The sequence below is a fragment of the Centropristis striata genome, chromosome 4 (assembly GCF_030273125.1).
Source record: "Centropristis striata isolate RG_2023a ecotype Rhode Island chromosome 4, C.striata_1.0, whole genome shotgun sequence".
In the NCBI taxonomy this organism is placed as follows: domain Eukaryota; kingdom Metazoa; phylum Chordata; class Actinopteri; order Perciformes; family Serranidae; genus Centropristis; species Centropristis striata.
The window spans coordinates 26,072,273-26,090,046 of record NC_081520.1 but is presented as its reverse complement, the minus strand read 5'-3'; the positions used below and the strand labels follow the sequence as shown (position 1 = coordinate 26,090,046).

Below are 17,774 nucleotides of genomic sequence, written 5' to 3'. Positions count from 1 at the left end.
CACCGCGTGTTGTTCAGCTGCAGGTGAAACTGTCACAGTTCATGTCTGTGCAAGTCGAACAAACAACTACACGTGAAATAAAAGAATAAAGCTCTGGCGCGCTGTCAGTGCTGATGGGAATCTGCTGCACCTGATTTCTAATAAAACTTCAGGTGTATAACTGCTCCCCGCGGGGTGACGTCACTCTCGTTGGACAGGAAGTTTTACTCGTTTGACGGAGAAGTTTCAGTTTGAATAGGCTATGTTTCTCAGCAGCGGAGGAGGAGGACTTGTTCTTCAGGTGGATATTTTTTGTAGTGGCCCCCTCCTCCTCCCCTCCCCTCTCTCTCCCCCCTCCTCCCCCTCTCCTCCCTTTCCCCCCTCCTCCTCCTCCCCCCCCTGCTCCTCCTCAGTATAAAGCGGAGGTGTAACCGCAGCTGTTACAGTCCAGAGTTCAGCAGCCAAGCGGATCTTTACCCCCGTTTCTTTTTTCTCCATTCAGCCCGCTGACACACAAACATACATTACAAACACATTCACATACTCACACACACACACACACACGCACACACACACACACACACGCACACACACACACACACTGACCTCTCCGACTTTAAACCTGAATTTTATTTCCTCCTGGAGCGTTTTGACTCATTTCTCCAGCCAAGACTCTCCGTTTCCTTTGGATTTTACGCACTTGTTTACCTGCCGTGGACCTCCAGAGCTCCGAGCCCTGGACGCTCCGCGCCAACCCGCCATGGCACGTCTCTTACTATCGTGTCTCCTGCTGTTTGTCTCAGTGCAGACGGTGAGTAGCTCTGACAGACTCAGGTTCGGCTTTCTGCTGCAGAGCTGCGGTGGTTGGTTTTTCCTCTGCTGGTTTGTGGGGACGCGGGGAGGTTTGGAGACGTGCGCTTTTACGCACAGCGCGCAGAGCTCCTTTACAATTTTTCTGCGGGACCTATATTAATTTAATTTAATTCCACATATTTATGGATCTCTAACTGGTGAATGACGCAGTTCAGAGAGTCTGAAGTCATAAATATCCTCCATGTCTGCAGAAATAAGAGCAGAACACCGGAGGTTTCATTTGTAACGTTTTGCACCGTCTGCAGCAGCGACCGGACTGTTTCTGCATGTTTATGTTGTTTTTGTGCATTTGCCTGAATTTACATTATTTTCTTGTATCGTTTGACTTTTTATTTGACCATGAGCCCTCTCTGCCCCCCTCCCTCCCTCAGGCCCTCTCCTCCGGGGTCTTCGAGCTGAAGATCGACTCCTTCACCTCCTCCCGCGGTGTGTGCCGCTACCAGTCCCGGGACTGCCAGATATTTTTCCGCGTGTGCCTCAAGCACTCACAGGACGTCATCAACCCTGAGCCGCCGTGCACGTACGGTACCGCGCTCACGGAGATCTTCGGCGCCGACTCCAACTCCATCTCCGAGAGCGCGCCCATAAGGGTGCCTTTTCACTTCAAGTGGCCGGTAGGTGACGAAAATCACACGGTTTGTCTTCAAAAGTCCGGGTTTTAACACATTCAGTCCTCCAGCGTTTCATGTTTCTCTCTATAAAACATTTCTTATATATTCAGCAGTGTTCTAGACACTGAAACAAACGTGAACTTTCCTGCAGGACTAAACGTGCTCTTACTGGTTACAAACGGCTTCAGGCCGTTAACAGATCCTGTCTAACTCCTTTTAGGGGACCTTCTCTCTGATCATTGAGGCCTGGAACGCGGAGCCTGCAGGACGCGAGTCTACAGGTAAAGTGATGCGGCTGCAGTGTTGCTACTGCACCGCCAGGCGGCGACAGCAACGCTGTCTCCCACCAAGACACACATACACACACAGACAAGAGTTCATGTCATAAATGCTGTGTTGTCTGTTTATATGTGATTTTTTTTAAACACAGAAGATGTTAAAAATCTGCAAATATTGTCGACTGGTTATCACAGATTTTAAGTCCCTGCTGTGAAGTCAATATAAACTGACTTTTATATAGATGGAACACCAGAACAAAGTGCCATCAGGCCTCTGGAAAGTCAAAAAGACAAGAATTACACATTTACAGGATGTTAACAAACTAATTTATTTTCAAAAATGTCACCCAGAAAGCTCAGACCTCTGCCAAAGCCGTGCCCTTTCTGGTAACAATAATGATAAATAATTAGTGTATCTGCCCTGTGGATTGGTTTGGATCCGCTCCAAAATGTAATGAGCTCTTCCTCAGCTGATGGCACACCCTGCCTCCAAGTTTCATGACAATCAGGACAGTAGTGTTCCAGTAATCCTGCTGACAAACTGACAAACAGCCAAACAAAAAGCGAAAGGAAAACACGACTCGCGTGGTGGAGAGATAAAGTTGTACGAGATTAACATTTCTCTGTCTCTTCCCTCGTTCCTCCAGAGAACCAGAACAACCTCATCAGCCGGCTGGCAACGCGGCGCAGGCTGACGGTGGGCGAGGAGTGGTCGCAGGACGTGCACTTTGGCAACCAGAGCGAGCTGCGCTACTCCTACCACGTGGTGTGCAATGAGTTCTACCATGGCGAGGCGTGCTCTGCCTACTGCCGGCCCCGCAACGACACCTTTGGACATTACACCTGCGACAATGACGGGAACCGCCGCTGCCTGGAGGGCTGGAGCGGCGAGTACTGCTCTAAACGTAAGTCTGCATGCTAGACTGATTATTAACTGTTCAATTCAACTTCTCACTCTGAAATCATGAAATTAATCTCTGGGTAAAATGTGCCAAATCCCCCAGAATGCTCCTTTAAGACATCATGTTGTTCTAGAGTCACATTAGGGGTTAAATATGTCTACGTCTCCTTATAGTAAACTTTAAATTACTGTATGAACCAGAAAGGTATTTTCCGCTATACGATCTCTTTACTATTAGTAGTCATGTTATATTCCTGTAGGGTCGTCAATTCTGTGCAGTTAAAACTTAAAGTCTTGAGATGGGTTTTTATTGTTTTCTCTCAGTGAAGTTTGTTGGAAATTTGACAAATAAATGAAAAGTTGTGAGCTCAGTTTTGCTTTAATGAAGCACTAAAATTGGCTGTAAAATGTTTTTTTTTTCCTTTAACAGTAGTGTAACTCCTCCTCCTCTCGTCTCCCTCCCTTTTTTTATTGTAACGTTTCTTCAGACTGGGAGGGAGGAGGAGGAGGAGGAGGAGGAGGAGGGGGGGGGGGGGGGTAAAGAATAGGACCCTTGGCGCTTCATTTTTTTGTCCAGCGGCCTTGAAATTGTTAAGTCAAGCAGTTGTCAACGCCATCGCTGGTCCTTGATGCTGAGGAGGACAAAAAAAAGATCTTAGAGCTTCTGTTGTGTCCAGTGTGTGTGTGTGTGTGTGTGTGTGTGTGTGTGTGTGTGTGTTTGTGTGTTGGCTCTGAGGTCTGCTCCTTTTGTTTTTAGCTCAACAGTCGGCCCCCGGGCCGCCCGTTTTAACAGGGACACGCGCTGGAGCTTAATGTGCGCTGCCGTGCGTGAAAAGAGACGGCATGTGTTGCTTTTGTCATGTGGGCCAGCTGCTTCACTCAGTACTTAACAAGCACTTGTAGGGGAGTGTGTTTGTGTGTGTGTGTGTGTGTGTGTGTGTGAGAGAGAGAGAGAGAGAGGCCCTGAGAGGGGAGGGGGGGGGTTGTTTTGTGATTGAAGGAAGAACAGGAGACACACACGCTGACGTGCACTCACAGTAATATTCTCTCCTTCTTTCTCCCTTTCTCTCCTCCTCTGACTCCTCTCCTCACTCTCCTTCCTCTCCTCCTCCTCCTCCCATCAGCCATCTGTGCAGCGGGGTGCAGCGAGGAGCATGGCTTCTGCGAGTCTCCCGGGGAGTGTGTGTGCCGGCAGGGCTGGCAGGGCGAGCTCTGCGACGAGTGCGCCCGGCACCCCGGCTGCCTGCACGGGACCTGCCAGCAGCCCTGGCAGTGCAACTGCAAGGAGGGCTGGGGAGGCCTGTACTGTGACCAAGGTGGGTCCCCCCTCCAGAACAGCCAGCTCAACCCACAAACACACGTGCTTTTATTAGTTCACGACCAGTTTAGGTTAAAAAAAAAAAAGAAGCGTTGTGGGAAGTTTAAAACACACAGATTCAGATGAAACATTCCTGCTGAGCCACTAATAACTTTAACAGGCTTTAAATAGAAACTCTTATATCAGACTCCAGACGTTCTCATAAACAGGTTTTGGCGAAGGTTCTAACAACAGTGCACATGATGTTAGTTAATATTCATTGAAATGTTAATTAGACAGTTGACTGAGTATAAAAGTAGCTATAAATAAAGAGAGCTACTCTGCAGATTAACACAAACATTCTTTGTTCTCACCTCAAATGTTTGTACTTCTTTTTCAACCGTTTTCTAAATATGATTTAGTTTCTGTTCACTTCTATGAAAATTAGCCTGCAGAGACTAAAAGCGTGCTGCAGATAGATTTTCCATCACTGCTGAAAACATTTCTTCATAGATGTTTATCTGTGTGTCATAAAGACTCATGTTAACATTTTCACACATTGGTTAATCAATTCTGTTGTTGTTGTTGTTGTTGTTGTTGTTTTTAAAAACGTAACTGTTATAACTCCATGATAATGAAACATTTAACCAAAATGTCAGAAGAAGTTTCAAATCTCTGCAAGATGTTTTACAAAAAGCAGTTAAGTGAAATGAAACATTATCTGTTTTATTATTATTAATAATAATAATAATAATAATAATAATATGTGAATAATAATTGTATAAAATGACTAAATTTAGGGCAAACTCTCAATATGAGACAACATTGGGGTTATGATAGTTTTTGTTTAATCTCTGAACTAGTTCATACCTTTGTTCACTCATTGTGCTGTTGTTATTTTACTGCACTGCAGGTTTATTATCATCATTATTATTATTTTGATTATTAATATATTGATTAATGTAACTTTGATTATATCTGATAGAGAAAAACAGTGAGTGCAAGATAAACAGGTAAACGTAAAGTGCAGTAATGAGGCAAGAGAAAGAATTGTACAGGTAAAAACTTTGTTTAAAATTATTAAATTATGGTTTAAACATATAAAATACACATTTATAGATTATATAAGCACATTGTGTTACTTTAATGTAAAGTGGTTTATCGTTTGCATATGGGCGAATAAGAAAAAGCCAAAAACACATTTTGTTCTGTTTCACTTCAGAGACACATCACCTCTGTTCACCAGGTGAAAGAACAGCTGTTCTGCCTGTTGAAGGTGTAAAGCCAAAAACTTTTAAATCCAAAAAGCTTCATAAAATCACAGTTGATCCCCAGTCATACATAGATTTTTATTCCACAAAGATATGTCATGATTGTCATTAGTCATGTGGAGTCTGGCTGCAGACGTGATGATAATGATGTTCAGAGCAGCAGAGAGAGAGAAAAAGATCAACAAAGTGACTCTTGTGCAGTTGACAAAGATTTGGGAACATTTTGCAGAATTTGTAGTTTTCTGGCTCTCTGTTAGTTAAATGTATAGGTGAAAAGTGTTATATGTCCACGCAGAAAACATTTGAGTCTCGATAATTAATTTAATTTAATTTAATTTATGGGTTAGAAAACCTGCACCAAAGCCCCTCATATATTATATATAATATTATATATACAGTGTATATTATAGTTTTCTCATCAGTGCTACAAAAGTTTTGGTTTACAATTTGATTTGTTCATCATTCTCGAGGAAAAAATGTTCTCACATTAACATGATCTGTTTGCCCTCTGTTTGTTCCTTTATTGTGAAAGAGTTTTAAAGGGTAAAAGTAGACCATATACAGGAATCCTTGTTCAACTGTATCTTCAAGTTTAGCTTTCTCCAGAAAAGGAATCAAAGTCTTCATGAAACCACTGAAAGACAGACTGAACCATTTGTGATTCATGTTTGAGGAATAAAAGTTTTGTTTCCTCTTGTAGGTGACTCTGTGCTCTGAGGTGGTTCATTAACCAAACCTTTCTGTTCCTCTCATCCTGTTTCTAAACTCCAGACCTGAACTACTGCACCAACCACAAGCCGTGTCAGAATGGAGCCTCCTGCACCAACACCGGGCAGGGCAGCTACACCTGCACCTGCCGGCCTGGCTTCACCGGCAAGAACTGTGAGATCGAGACCAACGAGTGCGACAGCAACCCGTGCAAGAACGGCGGCAGCTGCAAAGTAAGTCCACAACGAAGCTTATCACAATGAGATCAACAGTCATCATCAATAACTGTATTTCCATCTATCTTTCCATTCCATCTAACATGACAGAAACATTTTGAAACCAAATAAAAGCACACGAGCAGAGGAATCACGCTGTCTTCTCTCCTGCAGGATCTGGAGAACAATTATTCGTGTGAGTGTCCTCAGGGTTTCTACGGGAAGAACTGCGAGATCAGCGCCATGAAGTGTGCAGACGAGCCGTGTTTTAATAAAGGGACCTGCGTGGAGAATGTCGGTGGTGGGTACAGCTGCCTCTGCCCACCCAGCTTCACCGGCTCCAACTGTGAGAAGAGGATCGACAGGTGCAGCAGCAACCCCTGCAGCAACGGTACGACCAGCTTTTTAATAGCAATAACTTAACTTAAGTACCTGTTCCTAAATTACACTTTTACAATTTTTATGAAAACAAATTTAACAAAAAGAAATTACAGCGTTGCACGTGGTGATAGACCTTAGTACAGTCAAACTGCTCATTGGCTCACTGATGCTGAGGATATTTACTCTTTAGGTTCTGAAATTTGGTATTAGATTTGTCCATACCAACAGTAGAAGCAATTTGGTTGGTGCCATAACAATATTGTGCAAAATAGTTTCCACTTACACACTTAGTTTCAGAGTGGAATAAGTTCTATTTAGATTCAAGTTTTGTTGTCTGGTTAAAATATCTGCTGCAGCATTTTGTTTGTATTCAACCTTAGTTGAGTCAACCTCTCTTGCCAGGATCACTGGCTTCAACCTTTATTACAAAATTAACCATGACATATAAGTGAGCACTAAAAGAAACTTCATTAGCTATAGCAGAGAACATGTGGGCAACTGTTAGTTGATTCATTTTATACAGTTTATAAAATCTGCTGGTCTGCAGGCTGCAGATGTTGTCTCGTGCAGAGTTGTCCTCCTGCAGGCTGAAGGGAAATGTTTTCTTGCATTTGTTTTGTCAGTGAGGATGTTTTTTGCTTTTGGTTTGTTGGATTTCTTTAATATGCTTCTGCAAACTGGTTAAAAAAAAAGGCTCAGAGCTCATGATTTGAAAAACACCCAGATCTTTTTTTGGGTCAGTCCTGTCAGAACTTGCCAGCTGGGTTACATATTTTACAGAAGCCTCCAAACAACAGCCAAGACTTTGAAAAAAAAAAAAAAAACAAGATGTGGAGACGACTGATACGACTCGGTGATAGTTGGTGACTTTCTAGAAGTTCAGACTTGCAGGCGGCCAACATCCAGCCACTTCCTGTAAACAGTTTCTCACATATTGATGCATGTTAAGAATCTTGGCTGGCTGCTGCACAGCTTGGTGGAAGACGGCTGTTCAGCGGATGTTCCATCCAACACAATGAGATGTTTGAATTTTTATTTCTGCAACTTCAAACTGCAGGTGAATCATTGTGCAGTTGACATGTTCTCTACTTTTTAGAAGCTGCAAGATACTTAAATCTGGTGGAACTGATCATATTGAAACAAGATGCTTCTGTTGATATTAAACATTTTTTAAAAACTTAACCTTTAACACAAAAACCTGCCAAGCTGCTGGATTGTCCTGCTACTGGTAGGACACACCATAAGCTTCTGATCTGTTGATAATTTTATCTTTGATCCAGTTAGGCTGAAGTTGAACTGACATCCTTATTAATCATCTTGAACGGAGATAAGGAGAGGTGTTGATCTGCCCGCACTTCAGTCTCTCAAGGTGTTTGAAGCTGCACCTCATTTCTCTGGCAGTTAATCTGTTTGCAGATCTTCACTCTCACCAACTGGATCCACCTGCTGTTGCTGTTGTTTATAGACATTTTTTTTCACACTTTGTCAAACACATTGGTGTGTTCCCCATCGTGACCGTACATACTTGGCGTTCCTTGTACCGTACTGTTTTTATGCTTCTCTCAGTGTGAAGTGTGACCTCAGCTGAACGTCTTTATTAGTCAGTGTCAATCAATAACTGTTTACAAGAACAAGCTGCTATAATGATTCATTGATGAACTAATCTGCTTAGAAGTTAAACTTGAGTTACCTGTTGGACTAAAACGGACATTTTTGGCCCTTTTGTAATGTTTTTAAAATGATAGAGGGCTTCAAATGTGCCACAGTCATCTTAGAATAAACAATAAGTTCTTTGTGTGCTCCAGAATGTTTGTCTATTGGCTCAAACTCACAGATGACTGTATTCGTTTGGGTTTTCAAGTTAGCAATGAGTGCCTTATTTTATCCTAAATGATCAGATTCAGCGAGCTGGAGTCTTCATGCAGACATGTCACCTAAAAACTGATCACACACCCAGTGTTTGGTTAGGTTCAGGAGACAGAACTAATTGGTTAAGTTTTGTAAAAGATTAGCTTCATTTTGTGCATGTGTGCGCTGCCTAGGAAGTAATTGTTACAATTGCAGATCAAAGTCCACTTTCAACTTTATGCAACACATCTTGTGTTTGTTAAAGACATCAATTCACTGCGGACTCCTGACATTTTTATGACATGAACAAAGTTAATCTGGTAGAAAATGTTTTCCTCAAAACATAATTGACAGTGCAGTTTTGGTGCATGAGACCCTAATTGTTAAGAAGACCAGTGTTTATCATTGGAACATATATCAACAGTTGTTTGTCATCTGCATAGAAAATCTCCTGGTGACATTAAATAGCGTCGTCAAAGCTCATACAAACTAAGATTAAAACTTCAGGAACATTAACATACCAACATCTTACAGTGACAATATAAACACAACTAATTAAATAAACCGTCAGTGGTGTCTGTGAAATAATCATATTTTAACTCAAGCTACTGTTACTTTAAGTTACAGTTGCTCTTTAGATTCAATCCTGATTATTTCATTGAACTTTCTGTGGATTTCTTGCTGCAGCTTGCACATATTTGAACAGTTTGTCCTTAAACAACAGTAGTGGTCTGTGTGATGGTATAAAAGGAGAATGATTGGCTCGGTTTAAAGGCCACTGGTAATAACAGGCTAATGAGCTGGAGTTGGTCCATGTTAGATAACTGATTCGAGTCAACGTCCTTCATGTCAGAGTGTAGTGTGTTATCTCCAGAGCAGAGCAGCTTCCACCAATAAATTATGCATAATAAAAACAACAGATTACATAGAGGAATCTGTTGTTTTTAGCAGGTTTTTGTTCATTTGTGAGCATGTTTTAGAGCAAAGGCGTCTGAAGCATCCTGAACACAAACACAAACATGCTGGAGGAAGTTCTGTCGGTGCATTATTTAATATTTCTGTATTGCCACATTGGCAGGAAGGATCAGAGAGGATAAATCTAACTGGGCACAGATTATTCACTTGCTCCAGATAACTGTGCCTTGAATTGAGATAAATTCAGGCCTGATTCAGCTGCTTTGGTGCTTGTTTCAATTATCCACTAGGCGATATATTCACTCAAGATGTTTGGGTTTAAGACCTCACATCAGATACCTGTGTGTGTGTGTGTGTGTGTGTGTGTGTGTGTCAGAGGGCAGATAAACTCCCCGAGTGTCACGTAGCAGCCTCTCAACAGGTCTTATCTTCTGTCTTGACAACACAAACATGTTGGCCCTCATTGTTTCCGATGTAAACCGTCTGTTTTTAGCAGCAGCCCTGGAGACTCTGAGACCGCTCAGTCTGTCTCTCTGTGTCTCTGTGTCTCTGTCTCTCTACCTGGCCGCACTTGTCTCGGGCAGGACGCCAGCTCTGCCAGTGGTTCTCAGCCTGATAGAGCCGTCAGCGCCGCGCTCCTCCACGGCTCATTTCTCTCTGGAAATGCGTGTTCCTCTTGTGTGCCAGCAGAGTTTTACAAGATCACGCAAAATGTGTTTTTGCCCTCTGAACTGGTGTTTAACTCATTTGCAACAAATAACATTCTCTTTACATCACCACTGAACATTTTCCAAAACATACTGCTCATTTAGGACTAGTTCCCTTTCTTCCATTACCTTTCCTCCTTGTTTGCACCGTGCAGAGACTTGAACCCTGACGATCCATCACAGTCGAAACACTGCTGACTTCAGAGTGACGTCTGTGCAGAATGTGTCAGTCAATCACTCAGGCATGTTTATTTCTGGTGAGTGTCAAGAAATCAACTTGACATTTTCCTTTTCAAATCGTCCGTGTTGTCTTGTCGTTGTGGGTTTAGTTTTCTGACAACAAACTGAACTAGCAGGGCACTCAGAGGTATAAAAGGGTTTCATGGCCAGCTCTTGAATGCACAGTGCAGATCTAATTTCAAATCAATCAGAATCTGGAAAAACTAAGCAGCGTAGCATTTATTGTGATGAATGAACTGTTGGCAACAAATTTCAAGTCCCTGCAAGTTGAGATAACAGCATTGTGAAACGCTGCCTGGAAGGAAGAGAAAACAGTTTGGAAAAGTTCCAACAGTAAAACGTGAAAGATCTGTAGTGAACAGGATAAAAAATACAAAAACAGTTGGAGTAAAACTCTAAGAACGGGGGTGTTTTTACGGCTCTTTGATCCTGAGTTTTGAAATAATGTTCAATAAGAAAGAACGGAGAGTATATGGAAAGATCCTCAGACTTCCTTGGTCACCTGTTATCACGTCAGACGGACTAACTGTCTTTAACAAGAGCAGACAGATAATCAGTATCAAACGGCTCCACAGGCAGAGCTGGGACGGCAAAATAAAACTTTATCAGTTATTATTACAATTAACGTCTCTAAGGATCCTGCTCAGCCTCCAGGCCTCCCTCAGGTCCTCATTAACGCGTAGAAACCGCCGCCTGCTTATCTTCAATCCGCAATCATTCCTGCCTCTCAGTGAGCCTGACGGAGAGAAACAGGACCCTCAGAGCTGCTGAGTGCTTGTAGCTGCACTCCGTCTGCAGTGTTGCAACACATCAGCTGCAGAGAAAACAACCAAATATGGAGCTGATTTAAGAATTCAGCCTGCAGTTTCAGCTGAAGTGTGTCGCTCCAAGTCAAACACACAGGTCCCGTTCAAACATCTGCAGAGGTTCACTGGCTGCAGGACGAGGGTCCTCCGGTCCTCACTGCCAAACCAAGTGATCATTAATTACTTTGACAATATAATCAACACAATAAATAAGTCGTCAGTTTAATTTACGGACGGCTTTTTGATCTTTTCCAAATTCACAAATGTGTTCAGCGTTTTACAGTAAACGGCCCTGTTGGTGGAAAACATTTCCTCCGGATGTTTTCTAATCACACACACATTTCTCTCCTGATGAGGGTGGTCTGTTGTGAGGGAATGTTGTAATAAACACATTTAACCCTTTCCCCACCCTCCGCTCTGTCCAGTTAAAGTACTTTTTTTCTTCTTCTTGTCTTTGGAAAGTGAAGAAGTTTAAAATAACACTGAACAGTAACTCAACTATGTTGTGCATCATTGCTGAGTATTTGTAAAACAATTTGTTCTGCTTCAGTTTGGTTCATCAGACTGATTTATGAGGCAGTTTATTGCAATATAAATTATTTTTTAACAGATCTTTAAGATGTTTTAGACTCTGGTCGAGTATTTAGTCTTTTCAGGCTTTATCTGGTGTCCCCCAGGGCTCCGTTCTTGGTCCTGTTTTTGTTTTGTTTTGTTTTGTTTTATTCAGCTTAATTTTAGCAGGTATTCACATTATTCTCCCTTAAACATTTAAACAACCACCTACATATCCCACATAGAGAATTTTACAACTAACAATCATGTTTGTTTGTTTTTAAAATCATTATTTCAGAAATACTTTCAGCTGCACCCTGTAGTCACCACCATGTTTACAGCACTTCATTTCCAATAGATGTGTCCCAGCCTGTGAGACAGACCATAATAATCACACTTTATAACAACATTTTGGTTAACAAAGGTAAAAGCAAAACAAAACTTTTTATATACCCCTTCCCTGACCTTATTTATTTAATAAGAAGTACTTTACAGCTACCTTTTATCATTTAATTGTTTGATATCGTCCCCTTTCCATTTGCTTGTGTTGCAGTCACAAGCAGCACAAAAACACCTAAACAGATCATCGGTCTTGCAGCAGACAGATCATAGATTATTATCTTTGATTTTTCATGTTTAGCTCTGCAGCCCAGTGTTAAACTTCTGTCTTTGTGTTATTAACTGAAACCTCTCTGTCTCTGTCTCTGTCTCTGCAGGTGCTCAGTGTCTGGACCTCGGTAACCGGGTCATGTGCCACTGTCGGCCCGGCTTCACCGGCTCTCGCTGTGAGACCAACATCGATGACTGCGCCGGCAACCCCTGCCGCAACGCCGGCACCTGCATCGACGGCATCAACGACTTCACCTGCACATGCACGCTGGGCTTCAGCAGCAAGGACTGTTCGGTGCGCACCAGCCCCTGCAACCAGTTCCCCTGCGACAACGGTGGCACGTGTTTCACCCACTTCACTGGGCCCGTGTGCCAGTGTCCCCCGGGCTTCATGGGCGCACGCTGCGAGTACTCCATCATCAAGCCGTCTACAAAGCCGCCTGGGAATCCAGACGCGTCTCCCGCCCTGATCGCCGCGGTCACCCTCGGCCTGGTGACCCTGTGTCTGCTGATCCTTGCCGCTATCCACATCCTGCGTCAGCTCCGACGCGGCCGCCAGCTCGCCATTAGTACGTCGGTGAAGAACGACCTGGAGACGGTGAACAACCGCAATGCAGTGATCGGTGGGGGCGGACCCTATAACGGTGGCTTACCGGGAGCGCCGCTGGGCAGCCTGAGGGAGAAGGAGGCCTTCCTCATCCCGGGAGGACAACTCAAAGTGTCCAACAAGGACGCTGCGCTGGTGGAGAACGGCGGCGACAGCATGGGCATTTTTAAAAACAGAATGGCCGACTGTAACCTGGCGAAAGATGAGCAGCACCTGGCCAAGAACAAGTTTGACCTGTAAGGATCTGATGATGGTTTGATCACTTTCTGTGTGTGTGTGTGTGTGTGTGTGTGTGTGTGTTTCTCTGCTCTAAAATGTGTTCTGTGAAGACGAGTCGCAGCATGTTTTTATCTGATCAGTCCGGTGTTCACACACCTTCACAAAGTATTTCTGTGAGTTGTTTGTTGTTGCCACAGCACCAACCCTCTCTCCCTCTCTAACAGTAAGAAGTGCGACTCGTCCATCATCGTCCCTCCTCTCAGTTTTGCGAAGGACGGTCTGTACCACCCGGTGTTCATCATCCCGGAGCAAATGGAGCAGTGTGTGTTCGCCACTGAGGTGAGGACCACCATACGCACACACACACACACACACACACACACACACAAAACTCACAAATGTTTCTGGACACTCATTTGCAGATATAAGAATGTAGGCATTAGAAAAAAACGGAAATAGTTGTATTATTGACTGCAGCTCTGCAGACAGCTGCACTGTTGCACAATGTTGCACAAATGTTCAGGAACGCAGCTTACACTGAGAATGGAGACATGTCTTTAACTTTAACTGTGAATGAAAGCGATGGATACAAATGAAAAATCTGTTTTTGGTTAAAAATGCTGCATAACATCTTGAACATGACTTGTAGCAAATAAGTGAGAATGACAAAAATTTCAGTATGTTTGTTTCTAATCAAATAATTCAGCAGCTTTTTCAAAACTCATGTGGCAGCAGTGACAGTTTAACATTTTCAACTGTTTGTAAAAAAGTCTTTTTTTGTGTCTCATTCATGATGTTTTTTGGATTTGACCCAGAAGAAGTCAACCCATACACCGATGACTAACCGATGTTCCTCTCTCTTGTCCTCAGGTATAACCTCCAGTTCTCAGACCGTCAGCGAGGAATTTTTATGCTGAAGGCCTGAAACTCTTCCTGTCGGGGACCCAGAGGATCTATTCTACACACATTATCTTATTTAATATTTATTACTGCTGCTCAACGGAAAGAAACAAAAAGAAAATTACTTGGTTTTTTTTTTAATTCTTTTTTGCTTCGATATTGACAATGATTCTGAAAAGAAAGAAGAAGAGTGGAGGAAAGAAAAGAGGAAAGAGTGAATGTCCGGCATCATTTGCACTATTTATCTTTTTTTATACTTTTTAAATCTTAATATAATATTTCTGTCTGTATATCTGAGTTTTTCTTTGGATCAAACGTGAATGAGAGGACGTAACGAAATGGCACCGTCCACCAATCGGAGAGCCCGGCCGGTGCCTTAGCTCTTCCCTGGACAATCTCACAATGTGTCAATCGAACGTCAGAGGACCTGCGACTGGAACGATTCAGTTTTAAGGTCAAACTACATGAACTTTCTTCTTTCTGAACCGGACAGTTTGTGACTCCGTCCTTTAGATTTTTTTTGTCCTTTTTTTGGAAGTGAAGCTTCACGTCGTGGCCTGTTAGAAGAACAATCACACACACAATCCTGCCAACTCTGAAGTGCCTCTTCTTTAATTAACTGACATTAATCCAGGACTCAGAATGAGCAGAATGGATTTTATGTTCAAGTCCTGTTTTTACAAGCTCAGAAAACCCATTCAAGTCCACTGGAGCTCTGCTGCTGTTTTAAACCATTCGTCCCAGTCCCCGAGTCTAATCTTGTGTTGTTTTGGGTGAATCAGGGAGAGTTTGTATGACGATCAACAACCAGCTGTTTGTCACCTCATCAAGCCTGATTTCCACCGGGCGCGTTACTGCAGCGTCACGTCAGCGTCGCGTATGACGTTGCAAATAGGTAACACTCTAATCAATGAGAGCATTTCCACCGGGCGCGTAGCGTAACGTTACTGCAGCGTCGCGTCAGCGTCTCTACGCGAGCATTAGGTAGGACTTCTATTTCTCCGCGAGACGCTGCCAAATCGCGTGAATCTCAACAGAGCAGATCGCACCAGACAGGAAGTCCGACTCAGAATCAGCGTAAAACACTTCCGCCCCTTTCAAAATAAAACACAATACGCAGTTCATGCAGCCTAAAACTACTTCACATCAACATTATGTTATGACCGGGGCACCAGATCAGCAATCAATCAATCAAAGGGTCTCAGAGGATCGGCGACACGGACGACAAGAGACTGATTGTTGAAGTGGAACATCATAAAATAATTTATGACATAACATATTGTTTTTATAAGGATAGCTGGTCACATCAACATATCTTTCACCTAAGAGAAGCAAAGTAAGTTGGTTTTTGTTGTTGTTGTTTATTTTATACACACAGTTTATCCATAGACTGTATAAATAGAGTTTAAAGTTTATCACGGGATCTTGCGGTCTCCCGTATGGTCAGGATTATCGCGTGATCTCGTTATCTCGCGTGTATACGGCCAGCTCGCTAAGCTGACGTGCTGCTGCTGTAACGCACCCGGTGTGAATTGACAGACGCAGCAAAAACGCTGTGGAGACGTGCTGCTGCTGTAACGCGTCCGGTGGAAATCCCCAGTCACTTGAGAATACCTGTGACAGGTTTAACAGGCTGGATGAAGGTTCAGCCGAACTGGATTCATCAAACAAATCAGATTTTTATCCGTTTGTCTTCCTGTGAAACATTCTTCCACCGTTGTACTGATGTTGTCTTCAAAGTGTATTTTTCTATGAATGAAACAACAACAGGAGACCTTGCTGCCTTCTCTCTCTCTGCTGCCTTTATCCACCAACACTGTCACAGTGAGTCAACAACAATAACAACAACCTGCTGCAGCATCCTAAACAGCCAGAGCAGAAATAACTACAGTGAAGGACTCCAAAGAGAGTTTTTTTTAAATAATGTCTTCTTCTTTTTTTTTACTTTTCCATTTGATACCAAAAATGCGTGTTGTTACTGTGTAGTCGTGTCTTCGTCATGCTATCTTCGTTAATTTAAGAAAGAATGCAATGTGTACATATCCTCCAGAAGATAGCTGTCCTATTTAATTTTTTGCCTTTTGTAAAAAAATGTGTATTTATGAAAGAGAATTGTATATATGTCTATGTCCATGTGCCTATTGTCCCAGTCAGAATCAAGAAATATATTTTTTCATAAATAAATTAGAAAAATTATTCAATATTGTGTTTTTGTTTCATGTTTCTTCTAATTTATTTTGTCCACCAATGACACACCATGTATGTGAAGGATAAAAATAATTTAAATTAGAAAGTGATGAATGAGGGGACAAGCACCAGACTGCTTTTATTTTCAGGACACATGAAAAATCTGTATTTTATAGTCCTTGAAGCAAAATTTGGGCTAAAAAAATACAAGTTCCAGGTTTCTTTGATGGGTTAAGAGTTGGTCACATCCTGCAGAAATCTGCTACAAAGCTTCTAATAAAGCAGAAAACTTCCGCTTTCACATAAAGTCATAAAAGGGTTTCAGGGAGCCTTTCATTATGCACCAAGTTCTTCTTTGCAGTATGACTAAATATAGGATTTCACTTCTCCATAGTTTTCTTCTTAAGTTTTCTTTAAAAAAAAACACCATACAGTGTTTACTGTAGAAGGAAACTGTTAAAAACAGGCATTATTGTTGAGTTTGACCTTTCTGAGTGAAACGGCCCACTGGGGTTCAGAGGGTTAAATAAATGTTAATAACGTGTGAAAGTGTGAAGAAAAACGATGGAAAAGGCTTCAGAGTCGTACACATGCTGGCAGAAATCCAGACGGAGAGAGAGAGCTGCACCTGCTGTTAAGCTCTTTGGTCATGGCTGTGTGTGTGTGTGTGTGTGTGTGCGGCGTGTGTGTGTGTGTGTGTATGAGTGTATGTGTGTGTGAGATAAAATCCTGCGGTCCTCTCTGTGATCCTGATACAGAATATTCATGATAATCCACTGTGAGCTGCAGTTATCAGATAGAAACACTCAACATGGAGGCTGATTATCATCAGAGTGGATCATCACGTTCTTGCTCAGGCAAAAAAAATTCAAATCTCTTATTCAAAACTGCACTAACATGTTTATTTTTATATATTTGATTGGCTCAAAAAAATTAAAAATTGTACAAAAGCGGTAAAAAGTCGGTCAGAAAAAGTTTCCAGTCACTAACCATCAAAAACCGTAAGTTATTTTACGGATAATATCTTTAAAATACAAATAATATACAGTACATATATGTAATAAAACATATGTATAAAACTGTAGAATAACTTTTTTTTTACTTTAATATGGCAGTACATTGTTTTTTTTTTGTTTTTTTGCAACTTTTGCTGCCAGACTTTTTACTGTTTTTTTTACGATTTATTTTGACATTTTCTATCCATAAAATTGAAGCAGAAGGAGTTGAGAAACACTTACCCTCAAATAGTTAACGACGGTCAGTTATTTTACAGATAGTCTAAAAATAAAGGTAATATAAAGTAAATATCTGTATTTGAAGAAACATAAATGTAAAAATGTTAAAATAAATGTTTTTTTTTTAAATATGACTGTAAGTGTTTAGTAACTTTTGCTGACTGACTTTTTTTTTTTTTTTTTTTTTACATAGAATTCACTGTAATTTAACATTCAAGTCCATTTAGTTGCTGAAAACTGAAAACAAATCTATAATGGAACAAATAATGTTCCATTATATTGATTTAATTTAACATATTAAATGAATCTCTGGTGCTGTAGTGTTTGCAGGTCGGTGTGCAATTGAGTCAAAATAAACTACAGTGTGTGCTCTTTTAGACAGCAGTGGAGCTTTATATTAAATGACTATATTTGAGGGTTTTTTTTTTATCTCTA

General features: G+C 41.8%; 1 protein-coding gene across 1 annotated transcript; it reads left to right on the top strand.

The window, feature by feature from the left end:
- Positions 1 to 451: 451 nt before the first annotated feature.
- dlc (deltaC) lies at positions 452 to 16,082 on the top strand. Its single transcript, XM_059332056.1, has 10 exons — positions 452 to 790; positions 1,224 to 1,466; positions 1,684 to 1,744; positions 2,389 to 2,646; positions 3,767 to 3,958; positions 5,982 to 6,151; positions 6,308 to 6,524; positions 12,299 to 13,034; positions 13,242 to 13,356; positions 13,888 to 16,082. The coding sequence occupies exons 1-10, from the start codon at positions 740 to 742 to the stop codon at positions 13,891 to 13,893; spliced, it is 2,049 nt and encodes a 682-aa protein (XP_059188039.1). The 5' UTR covers positions 452 to 739; the 3' UTR covers positions 13,894 to 16,082.
- Positions 16,083 to 17,774: the final 1,692 nt, after the last annotated feature.